The sequence below is a fragment of the Bos indicus x Bos taurus genome, chromosome 7, assembly GCF_003369695.1.
Source record: "Bos indicus x Bos taurus breed Angus x Brahman F1 hybrid chromosome 7, Bos_hybrid_MaternalHap_v2.0, whole genome shotgun sequence".
Classification (NCBI taxonomy): domain Eukaryota; kingdom Metazoa; phylum Chordata; class Mammalia; order Artiodactyla; family Bovidae; genus Bos; species Bos indicus x Bos taurus.
The window spans coordinates 99,354,209-99,366,472 of NC_040082.1; the positions used below are offsets into that span (position 1 = coordinate 99,354,209).

General features: G+C 46.5%; 1 protein-coding gene and 1 pseudogene across 2 annotated transcripts in view; both read right to left on the reverse strand.

Moving 5' to 3' along the window:
- Nucleotides 1–4,617: 4,617 nt before the first annotated feature.
- On the reverse strand, nt 4,618–6,113 carry LOC113896647 (annotated as a pseudogene).
- Nucleotides 6,114–9,041: 2,928 nt separating this feature from the next.
- The window catches only part of ADGRE3 (adhesion G protein-coupled receptor E3), a 62,369-nt gene continuing 59,146 nt past the window's right edge, over nt 9,042–12,264 (reverse strand). For both annotated transcript variants that reach the window (XM_027548024.1, XM_027548025.1), the window contains one exon: nt 9,042–9,243. In XM_027548024.1, coding sequence (XP_027403825.1) covers nt 9,235–9,243 — 9 coding nt within the window. In that variant the 3' untranslated portion in view covers nt 9,042–9,234. The remainder of the gene's footprint in view (nt 9,244–12,264) is intronic.

The window sequence follows — 12,264 nt, forward strand, 5'->3', positions numbered from 1 at the left end:
TACAATCCTGTGTGTAGCAGGTGTGGTCACATCCAACTTACATCCTTGGTCCTCACATTTTCAGTGACTTCCGATGGCCAGCAGCTGCCACTGGAGTCCTTATTTGGCAGATGGCAGGTGAGAAGTGTTGGGGGAAAACGCTTCCTGGAACAACCCTCAACCAAAACCTTGAACTTGGTGTACACATGTCCCAGCTCCCTCACCTCTCAGGTGAGATGACTCTGAGATCCTTGTCCCAGTTATTGCCCAGCGGTCCCTGCTGGGATTAAGCCCCCACCTTGTACCTGCTGTCTTTTTGCCCCTGATCCACTTCTTTGCACCCCTGCTGGTATTTCCCAGGATCACCTCCAAAATAAATTACTTGCACTAGAATCCTCGTCTCAGAGTTTTCTCTTGGGAGAGCCCAAACTAAGACACCATGGGAAAGGAGAAAGATGAGTTTGCAACATGTTTCTGGTTTTCCTGGAACTGAGTGCTTCGTGGGATGCAGGACTTTCTGTGCCAGAGGTGGCGAAGTCCTGGGCAAGCTGGGATAGGTTGACCACCGTCGTGTTTGGGAAGCCAAGAGAAGAGAGTGCTTCCAGAAGGAAAGGGGGGACTTCCCTGGTGGTCCAGTGGTCAGGAATCTGCCTGCCAATGCAGGGGACATGGGTTTGATCCCTGGTCTGGGAAGTAGGATCCCACAAGCTGTGGGGCAACTAAATTGGTGTGTCACAACTACTCAGCCCAAGCTCTACAGCTCAAGAGGCACAATTAATTACTGAAGCCTGTGCACCTAGAGCCTGTGACCTGTACCAAGGGAAGCCACTGAAATGAGAAGCTCATGCACCGCAACGAGAGAGTAGCCCACACTCGTTGCAACTAGAGAAAGCCTGTGGGCAGCAACAACAATCCAGCACAGCCACAAACAAAAGCAAAAACAAAAAACAAAAAAAAAAAAAGAAAGGGGATAATGCATATATAGATAAAACATCATATTGTACATCTTAAATATATACAAATTTTATTTGTTAAGTAAATCTCAATAAAGCTGGAAAAAACCCCTAAAATATTTGGTTGTCAAAAAAGAAAGTAGAAATGAGGGTGAACAGAGTGAGATGTGACCCAAAGGTCAAGTTAGAAAAATTGAGAAGCAGTCAGTGGACTTGGTACTGAAGGAGCATTTGGGACATTGAGCCATTCTTGGATGTATTGGGGACAGAAATCCGACTACAGTGGGCTGAGCAGTGAGGGGGTAGGAGGAAGTGGGGACAGCAGTGTGTAAACAGTTTTTCTACAATTTTGGCTATGAAGAGAACTAGAATGTTATTGTAGCAGAGAGAACTTCTGGGGGTAGAAGAGACCTGAACATGGGTGCTCCATACTCTTCCAGCCCCTACCCCCACTTATTCCCGTAGCAGATCTCCTGGGTCTTCAAGGCTGATTTTTTCCCTTCATGGTTTTCATCTTTTGGAATTGTGCTCTGTTTTTTTTTTGAAATGCTTCTTCCACATGGTCTTTTAACTCATTAATTTGTCTCTTAACAGTGATCATCTTCTTTGATTCATCCAGTAAAATGACTCTTTTTATTTATTCTATTTATTTCCATAGAACATTTGGTGCTGAACTTGAATCTCTTTGCATCCTTCTTTTTTATCATTCTTTAAAAAAAAATTTGATTCACTTACATATTTTATTTTTGCCTGTGCTGGGTCTTTGTTGCTGCTCAGACTTTTCTCTAGTTGTGGGGAGTGGGGGCTTCTCTCCAGTTGTGGTGTATGGGCTTCCATTGCAGAGGCTTCTCCTCTGTGGAGTATGGGCCTAGGCTCTAGGGCACAGGCTCAGGAGTTGTGGTGCTCCGGCTTAGTTGCTCTGCGGCACATGGGCCTCCCGGGTCAGGTATCAAACCTGTGTCTCCCTAATTGGCAGGTGGATTCTTTACCACTGAACTACTGCTGCTGCCAAGTCACTTCAGTCGTGTCCGACTCTGTGTGACCCCATAGACGGCAGCCCACCAGGCTCCCCCATTCCTGGGATTCTCCAGGCAAGAACACTGGAGTGGGTTGCCATTTCCTTCTCCAATGCATGAAAGTGAAAAGTCAAAGTGAAGTCGCTCAGTCGTGTCTGACCCTCAGCGACCCCATGGACTGCAGCCTTCCAGGCTCCTCCATCCATGGGATTTTCCAGGCAAGAGTACTGGAGTGGGGTGCCGTTGCCTTCTCCACTGAACTACTAGGGAAGCCCTATTATTATTTTTTAAAGTTGTTTTCTGTCTACTCCAGCAGCTCAACTTTGCTGGGTGACAATTATGTTGACCATACTCTTTCCACCTATTGAGTCTTTTCAAGGGCTGTCATTTTTCTTAGGGACTCAGACTTGGGAATTGAGAACTCTGAGTGGTGACAGTTTCCCAAGTGATGAAAGAAGATGGATTCTTCACCCAAGGGGGTCCATATGTATACTAGGCAGGTGTGCAGAGGCGCCTCCATGCTCCCCAATCTCCTTGCTTGCTTCTAGATTCAGGAGCAGAGCTCCTCTTGAAGTTCTTGGGATCCAGATGGATCAGAGATACACACACACACACACACACACACACACACGAATGATGCTGACCTTATCCAGGAGGTTCATGGACCCTGAGGAGTCAAACTCTTCATAGGATGAACTATGTCTAATTTTCACCCAGAGTTCTCTTCAGTTTATCTTGAAACTTTCCACCTGGTGCATGGGGAAGACATTTCAACCCCAGATTTCCCTTTGGGGCTTCCCCCCGAGATATCTCTCTCATGCCCACCCATCTGCTATGGGTCCCAGCAGATTTTGGGTTCAAAGAGGCAGATATATTAAGGTAGAGAGTGAAGGGGAACTGAGACAGGTGCAGGTGGCCATTTTCCTATAATTTGCCATCTTTCTCTCTTTATCATGGGGTCCAGCAAGCTATAGCCTGGGAAAGTGTGAAAGTGAAAACATTCATCACTCAGTCATGTCTGATTCTTTGTGACCCCATGGACTGTAGCCTCTGTCCATGGGATTCTCCAGGCAAGAGTACTGAAATTGGTTGCCATTCCCTTCTCCAGCAGAGAAGGCGATGGCACCCCACTCCAGTACTCTTGCCTGGAAAATCCCATGGATGGAGAAGCCTGGTAGGCTGGGGTCCATGAGGTCACTAAGAGTCAGGCACGACTGAAGTGACTTAGCAGCAGCAGCCCTTCTTCAGGGATCTTTCTGACTCAGGGATTGAACCCAGGTCTCCTGCATTTCAGGCAGATTCTTTACCGTCTGAGCCACCAGGGAAGCCCATAGCTTGGGATGGGGCTGTCAAATCCTTCCCACAACCTGTTTTTATATGGTCATTGAGCTAGAGAAAGTCTTTGCGTTTCTAAAGAGATGTACACATATAACCCTTTATACATACATCACACAAATGGATCTGTGACTGTCTATGCTATCCTCTGGGATCCCCCAGTGGCTCAGTGGTAAAGAACCCGCCTGCAATGCAGGAGACGCAAGAGACACAGGTCTCTTCCCTGGGTCGAGAAGATCTCCTGGAGGAGGGCATGGCAACCCTCTCCAGTATTCTTGTCTAGAAAATTCCATGGACAGAGGAGCCTGGCGGGCTACAGTCCATAGGGTTGCAAAGAGTCAGACAAGACTGAAGCAACAGAGCACAAGTATATCATCTATCTATCACTGGATTTAGCCTGAAAAATCTAGAAAAAGTTTGCTCATCCATCTTTAGCATGAGCAAAGAGCATCTTTCCTCACCCGAGGAAGGTGAGGATGTGAGAAAGGTGAAAGACTCAGGAGAGGGGGGAGATAATCGGTGGAGAGAGGTTCCCAAAGAGGCATCAGGGGAACAAGATCCAAAGCACAGAGGGGGAGGTTAGTTTTAAACAAGAGGAGGGACCCCTCTGCCATTGTGGAAGAAGAGAGGAGATGATGAGCATCAATGGGGGAAGGAATCAAAGATGAGTATGGATGTAGGTATATCTGTAAGAGATGTCAGAAGGCTGAGGGAATTTCCATCAGCTGTTGTTTATTTTCTCTGAGAAGTAGGAAATGAGGTCTCTAACCTTATATAGAGAAAGGGGATGCAGATTGAAGAAAGAACTGAAAAACTGGAACTCCACACATGGGGAAGTTGACGAGGGATAGGAAGAGTGAGTTCCAGGTAGCCTGAGAGGTCTCGTTTAGCCCAGAAAGCACACATTTGTAATGGCTCCTAGATGAATGATTCTGGGATCTCACTGCTTTGATGGAGAGTGGAGAAGAAAAATGGTTGGTTCATAAGGAAAAATGCTTTAGGCTACAAGTAACAGATTACCTGACCCAAAGTGACTTAACAAAAGGAGTTCATTTGTCTTACATATTGAAAAGTTCAAGGGTTGGTTACAGTCATAACCTAACAACATCATAAGGCCCAACTTAATTCTGACTTTCCACTCTTCCATCCTTAGGATTTCCATGCTATCTCCTTTGTAAGCATCATATTATTATATGATAGCAGCTAAAACTAGGTAGTAATTGGCAAGCTCTCCTTGAATTTGTCTTTTTTTTTGTAAACTCTGGCAGGGTTGTTATTTCATGACTGCAGAACGAGGAGACAACATTTGGTGACAAAGTTATAAAGGTAGTTGTTGGGGAAGGTGGTGGATGGGAAGGGAGGGCACAGCAGGTGCTCCTGGGGAGACTCAGCAGTCGGTGGTGACGGTGGCCGAGAGCTCCTGGATCTGCCAGGCAGTGCAGGTCTTGCACAAGATGTGCCCATCCAGTGGGTAGCAGCCCTGACACTCACCCTCAGAGGACAGCAGCAGCCCACCCTCCTCACACTTGTAACAGCCAATGTGAAAACTGAGATCCAGAGCTACGATTCGCAGGGTCTCCTCCTGACCTGGCTCAGGCATGACGGCCCCACCACATACTGAGCATCTTGGGGCAAACTTCCTGTGGAAGTCCTCGATGCAGTGGATCTGGCTCGTGGCATCCACAGTGAAAGGAATGCCGTCCAAGCCGCGGTGTCACACCACACAGGTGAAGCAGCCCGGGTGGTAGGCCTTCCCCATAGCCCGCAGAATCTGGTCCAGGATGGGCTGGGAGCACGTGGAGCACTTCTCCAGGGTGGCCACATAGCAGCTCTCACAATACGCCCTCCTCTCCACGGCGTAGAAATGCTGGCCCCGGAGCTGGGCCCCGCACGCAGAACACACAAAGCAGCCCACGTGGAAGACGCGATCCAGGGCCACGGCCCCGACCCCGTCCCCGACCACGTCTTCTCCGCAGCCACCACAGCGGCCGAAGTACTCCCAGCTGGGCGGGTGGTTCATGTCGTGCACCAGCTTCTTGGTCAGCCTCTCAAGCTCCTTCTCGGGAGGCTGGCTCAGAGGGACCTGGGACCCATACCAGCCTCCTCTTTCGCCTGCAGGGCCGGAGACCCCCGGGGCCTCCTCCTTAACCCCCCGCCCTGGCTCGCGGTGGCTCTTGTAGCCAGCCCCCCAGACTTCACCTCGGCCTGGGAGAGGAAAATGGGGGCCCGGGGAGGGCCCGGAGGCCTGAGAGGCCCCCCGCCTGGGAGGGCCGCAGCCTCTCAGGGGTTGTGCCACTTTGACTTGCACAGGGAAGGCAGGGCCGGCGGGGGTGCTGGCCGTAGCATAGGAGGCCGGAGTGGGGCCCCCATAGGGGGACCCTGGGAGCGGCGGGGGAGGAAGCGCCCCTCCATTCGGCCTCAAGGGGCCTGACCCTGAGCGGTAGGCAGGGGGTTCAGGGGGCTCGTAAGCCTGCCGTTCAGGCTGCCACGGGCGTGACCTCGACCCCCGTCCAACTCAGCCAGCATGCTGGTCAGGGAGTCTATCTCAGCATCCAGACTTCCCGGGCGCAAGCCTCCCCTGTCTGGGAGGAGGCCCTGCGAGTGCTGGGGTGCTCCGTGGCACCCCAGCCAGGCCAGCCCCCGGTCCTCCGGTCCCCCGGGGGTCTGGTAACACTGCTCAGATGGGAGGGGGCAAAAACTGACCCAGGGGTGGGGCTGGAGCACTGCTCGGTGGGCGGGGGAGGCCCCTCGGCCCCTCGAGGGAGTGCTCTCCCAGAGGGGTTCGAGCTGGCTCCGGCTGCTTCAGGGGGAGCCAGGTGGGCCCGGACATGGTCTGGAAAGGCGGACTCCAGACAGTGGGTCGGGCCCCACGGAGCCCCGGGGCTCTGACTTGGATCCCTTCTTCCTTCCCACACCTTGCTTGGGACTCCAGGAAAGTGTCTGTTTTTTATCAAGGAGAAAAAGTATGTTCCAGTAGGTGTCTCTTACATTTCAGTGGCTAGAACTGGTCCAAATGGTCCTAAACCAATTTCTAGCAAATGGGAAGGACATCACTATGGCTAGTTTATACTAGGGTTTCTCAACCTCATCACTACTGATATTTAGGGATGGATAACTCTGCTGTGTATGTGAGTGCTGTCTAGCAGCTGTTTAGCAGCATCCCTGACATCTATTGCTTAGATGCCGGTATCATCCCCCCTTGCCCAAGTTACTGCAATCAAAAATGTCTCCAGACATTGCCATATGTCGCTAATGGTGGGGATAAATCATCTCCAGTTCAGAATCACTGGGCTGAAATCAATCTCTACTGACCCTTGGGACCAGGTATGTTGCTGTCCTAAATATTAAAATAATCAAGGTTCTATTAAAAAGGAACATGTAATGATGGCAATAATCCACAGTGCCTCCTATGATTGGATCAGTCCTGGGTGCAGATGACAGCATCCTTATGGCAGAAAGTGAAGAGAAAATTGTCTCTTGATGAGGGTGAAAGAGGAGAGTGAAAAAGCTGACTTGAAACTCAACACTAAAAAACTAAGATCATAGCATCTGGTCCCATTACTTCATGGCAAATAGAAGGGAAAAAAGTGGCAGTAGTGACAGATTTTATTTTCTTGTGCTCCAAAATCACTGCAGATGGTGACTGCACCCACGAAATTAAAAGATGTTTGCTCCTTGGAAGGAAAGCTATGACAAAACTAGTTGTTGTTTAGTTGCCAAGGCGTATCCAACTCTTTGTGACCCCACGGACTGCAGCACACCAGGCCTCCCTGTCCCTCACTATCTCCCAGAGTTTGCCCAAGTTCATGTCCATTGAATAGGTGATGCCATCCAACCATCTCACCCTCTGTTGCTCTCTTCTCCTTCTGCCTTCAATCTTTACCAGCTTCAGGGTCTTTTATAATGAGTTGACTGTTCGCATCGGGTAGCCAAAGTATTAGGGTTTCAGCTTCAGCGACAGTCCTTTGAAAAAGTATTGAGGGTTGATTTCCTTTTAGATGGACAGGTTTGATCTTGCTGTTCAAGGAGCTCTCAATAGTTTTCTCCAGCACCACAGTTTGAAAACATCAATTCTTCAGTACTCTGCCTCCTTTATGGTCCAACTCTCACATCCGTACATGACTACTGGAAAGACCATAGACTTGACTATGTGGACCTTTGTCGGTAAGGTGAAGTCTTTGCTTTTTAGCACAGTCTAGGTTTGTCATAGCTTTCCTTCCAAGAAGCAATTGTCTTCTAATTTCAAGGCTGCAGTCACTATCTGCAGTGATTTTAGAGCCCCAGAAGAGGAAATCTGTCACTTCCACCTTTCCCCCTTCTATTTGCCATGAAGTTATGGGACAGGATGCCATGATCTAAGTTTTTAATATTGAGTTTTAAGTCAGCTTTCTCACTCTCCTTTTTCATCCTCATCAAGAGGCTCTTTAGTTCCTCTTTGCTTTCCACCATTAGTGTGGTATCATCTGCATATCTAAGGTTGTTGATATTTATCCTGGCAATCTTGATTCCAGCTTGTAGCTCATCCAGCCTAGCATTTTGCATGATGTGTTCCTTGTATAAGTTTAAATAAACAAAATGACAGCATACAGCCTTGTCATACTCCTTTCTCAATTTTGAACCAGTCAGTTGTCCCATATAAGATTCTAACTGTTGCTTCTTGACTAGCATATAGGTTTCTCAGGAGACAGGTAAGATGGTCTGGTATTCCCATCTCTTTAACAGTTTTCCACAGTTTATTATGAGCCACACAGTCAAAGGCTTTTGCACAGAGGTAGATGTTTTTCTGGAATTCCCTTGCTTTCTCTATGATTCAGCGAATATTGGTAATTTGGTTATTCTGCCTTTTCTAAACCCAGCTTGTATATCTAAAAGTTCTTGGTTCATCTACTGCTGAGACCTAGCTAGAAGGATTTTGACCATAACTTTACCATCATGGGAAGTGAGTGCAATTGTCTGGTAGTTTGAACATTCTTTAGACAGTGTGTTAAAAACCAGAGACATCACATTACTGACAAAGGTACATATAGTCAAAGCTATGGTTTTTCCAGTAGTCATGTATGGATATGAGAGTTGGACCATAAAGAAAGCTGAGTGCTGAAAAATTGGTGCTTTTGAACTATGGTGCTAGAGAAGACTCATGAGAGTCTCTTCGACTACATGGAGATCGAACCAGTCAATCCTAAAAGAAATAAACCCTGGATATTCATTGTAAGGACTGATGATGAAGCTCCAATACTTTGGCCACTTGATGTGAAGAGCTGACTCATTGGAAAAGACCCTGGTGCTGGGAAAGATTGAAGACAAATGGAGAAGGGGGTGACAGAGAATGAGATGGTTCAATAGCATCACCAACTCAATGGACATGAATTTGAGCAAACTCCAGGAGACAGTGGAGGACAGAGGAGCCTAGAGTGCTGCAGTCATGGGGTTGCAAAAAGTCAGACACCACTTGGGGACTGAATAGCAAAACTAAGTAAGGAATCAGAATGAGGAAGCAAAGGTGTTGAAAGTATGAGGGAGAATCATTCGACTTGGGTGATCATGAGATTTAGCCTGGATAAGAAAGGAGGTAGAGGTGATGGTTCGGAAGAAGCTGATGGTTTGAGTTTAAAAAGCACGTTTAGGATAAGAGAAAGAACTTGAGAAAAAGGCCTTGACAAGGGCTCCCTCATTCACAAAAAGTCCATGGAGTATTTGCAATGGTCATGATTTGGGTATCCAGGAATAAGCATTGATTGAAAACAGTAGTGAAGAGAAATCCAATTGAATGCACATTTATTGAGATTCCATTATGCAGAACAAACACTTCAGGAAGTAAAGGTCAAACTTTTCCTCTCCAGGAATGACATGTATAATGATTCTCCTTGTCTGCACCTTCATTCTTCATGATACCAACCAGATCCACATGCATGACGTGTAGAGCTGAATGTTCCACTTATAGTATTTTCTCTTCACTTGGCCTAGAAAACATCCCACCCCAAAGATGTTTAGATTAAAGCTAGGTGTCAGGATAAAAAACAAAGAAATGAACAACAAAACAGACAGGAACAGTTGGAGTGGGTTAAAGCCAGAAAGCTCCATTCAGCAGGCAAGGATGGCTTGAAATCCTAGCATTTTGCACGTCTTTAGATTATAGTGGGAGGACTTCTCAAAAATCCAGGGTGAAGAATTCTTTTTTAAAATCTTTTACCTCCACCCGGCCCGGCCGGCGGCGAGGGCGGCTGCGGCCTAGGGCTCCGGGCGGCCGCGAGCCTCCTACCCCTCCCGGAAGCGCGGGGCGGGGTCCCCGGCCGGGCCGCGGGGGCGGGCGCGGGGGCCGGGCCGGGGCTAAAAAAAAATAAAATCTTTTACCCAGATTCACTTACTATTTTTTTTTTAATTTTAACTTTTCATTTTGTATTGGGGTATAGCTGATTAAAAATGTTGTGATAGTTTCCAGAGAACAGTGAAGAGATTCAGCCACACATATACATGTATCCATTCTCCCCTAGATTCCCCTTCTACAGGATGAAGAATTCTTTTTTTGGAAAAAAAAAAGTGTGGCTATAGTATCCCACTCTAGAATTTCAACCCCTGGGATGTTGGTTTTTTTGTCCATAAAGAAGGGCTAGACTCTAAGTTCCTTGAAGGCAGCTACTGTGTTGGTATTGTTGAATTTTGTATGTTCCTGGCTTACCATCAGATCAGATCAGTCGCTCAGTCGTGTCTGACTCTTTGTGACCCCGTGAATCACAGCACGCCAGGCCTCCCTGTCCATCACCAACTCCCGGAGTTCACTCAGACTCAGATCCATCGAGTCAATGATGCCATCCAGCCATCTCATCCTCTGTCGTCCTCTTCTCCTCTTGCCCCCAATCCCTCCCAGCATCAGAGTCTTTTCCAATGAGTCAACTCTTCGCATGAGGTGGCCAGAGTACTGGAGTTTCAGCTTTAGCATCATTCCTTCCAAAGAAATCCCAGGGCTGATCTCCTTCAGAAAGGACTGGTTGAATCTCCTTGCAGTCCAAGGGACTCTCAAGAGTCTTCTCCAACACCACAGTTCAAAAGCATCAATTCTTTGGTGCTCAGCCTTCTTCACAGTCCAACTCTCACATCCATACATGACCACAGGAAAAACCATAGCCTTGACTAGATGAACCTTTGTTGGCAAAGTAATGTCTCTGCTTTTCAATATGCTATCTAGGTTGGTTATAACTTTCCTTCCAAGGAGTAAGCGTCTTTTAATTTCATGGCTGCAGTCACTATCTGCAGTGATTTTGGAGCCCCCCAAAATAAAGTCTGACACTGTTTCCCCATCTATTTCCCATGAAGTGATGGGACCGGATGCCATGATCTTCATTTTCTGAATGTTGAGCTTTAAGCCAACTTGTTCACTCTCCACTTTCACTTTCCTCAAGAGGCTTTTTAGTTCCTCTTCACTTTCTGCCATAAGAGTGGTGTCATCTGCATATCTGAGGTTATTGATATTTCTCCTGGCAATCTTGATTCCAGCTTATGTTTCTTCCAGTCCAGCGTTTCTCATGATGTACTCTGCATGTAAGTTAAATAAACAGGGTGACAATATACATCCTTGACGAACTCCTTTTCCTATTTGGAACCAGTCTGTTGCTCCATGTCCAGTTCTAACTGTTGCTTCCTGACCTGCATACAAATTTCTCAAGAGGCAGATCAGGTGGTCTGGTATTCCCATCTCTTTCAGAATTTTCCACAGTTTATTGTGATCCACATAGTCAAAGGCTTTGGCTTAGTTAATAAAGCAGAAATAGATGTTTTTCTGGAACTCTCTTGCTTTTTCGATGATTCAGCAGATGTTGGCAATTTGATCTCTGGTTCCTCTGCCTTTTCTAAAACCAACTTGAACATCAGGTAGTTCACAGTTCACATATTGCTGAAGCCTGGCTTGGAGAATTTTAAGCATTACTTTACTAGCGTGTGAGATGAGTGCAATTGTACGGTAGTTTGAGCATTCTTTGGCATTGCCTTTCTTTGGGATTGGAATGAAAACTGACCTTTTCCAGTCCTGTGGCCACTGCTGAGTTTTCCAAATTTGCTGGCATATTCACAGCATCATCTTTCAGGATTTGGAATAGCTCAACTGGACTTTTGTCATCTCCACTAGCTTTGTTCATAGTGATGCTTTCTAAGGCCCACCTGACTTCACATTCCGGGATGTCTGGCTTTAGGTCAGTGATCACACCATCATGATTATCTGGGTCATGAAGATCTTTTTTGTACAGTTATTCTGTGTATTCTTGCCATCTCTTCTTAATATCTTCTGCTTCTGTCAGGTCCATACCATTTCTGTCCTTTATCGAGCCCATCTTTGCATGAAATGTTCCTTTGGTATATCTGATTTTCTTGAAGAGATCTCTAGTCTTTCCCATTCTGTTGTTTTCCTCTATTTCTTTGCATTGATCACTGAAGAAGGCTTTCTTATCTCTTCTTGCTGTTCTTTGGAACTCTGCATTCAGATGTTTATATCTTTCCTTTTCTCCTTTACTGTTGGACATATTCTAGAACTCAATAAATATTCTCTTTGCCGCCTACAAGTTGTAGCTTGGTTTAGAAGTTTCAGGCTCCACAAGTATCTCCCTACAGCTGCCCACGAAGATAGGATTCCTGATTGTTATTACAGGAAGTCCAAAGCTATGCCTTCCCTCCTGGTATTTATTGTTCATTTGCAGAATTTCTTGTGCTTGAGCAAGACTTTCCCATAAGCAGTATTCCCTGGTTATACAACCGACCTTCCAATGTTATCAAGTTTGTGGGGAGCAGAGCTAGAAAGTTAACCCAAGATCAAGTTTGTCTATAAAGGACAAAGGGTTTTGTTAGCTTTTTACTCATACTCTCTGCATAAAAAAAGGAAAAACTTCAGAAATTCTTCTAATTAAAGCAATTATATTTCTTAAATGTAGCTACATATAAAATATATCATAAATATATAATATGTAAATATATCATGTATCCTTTCTTTTTTAAAG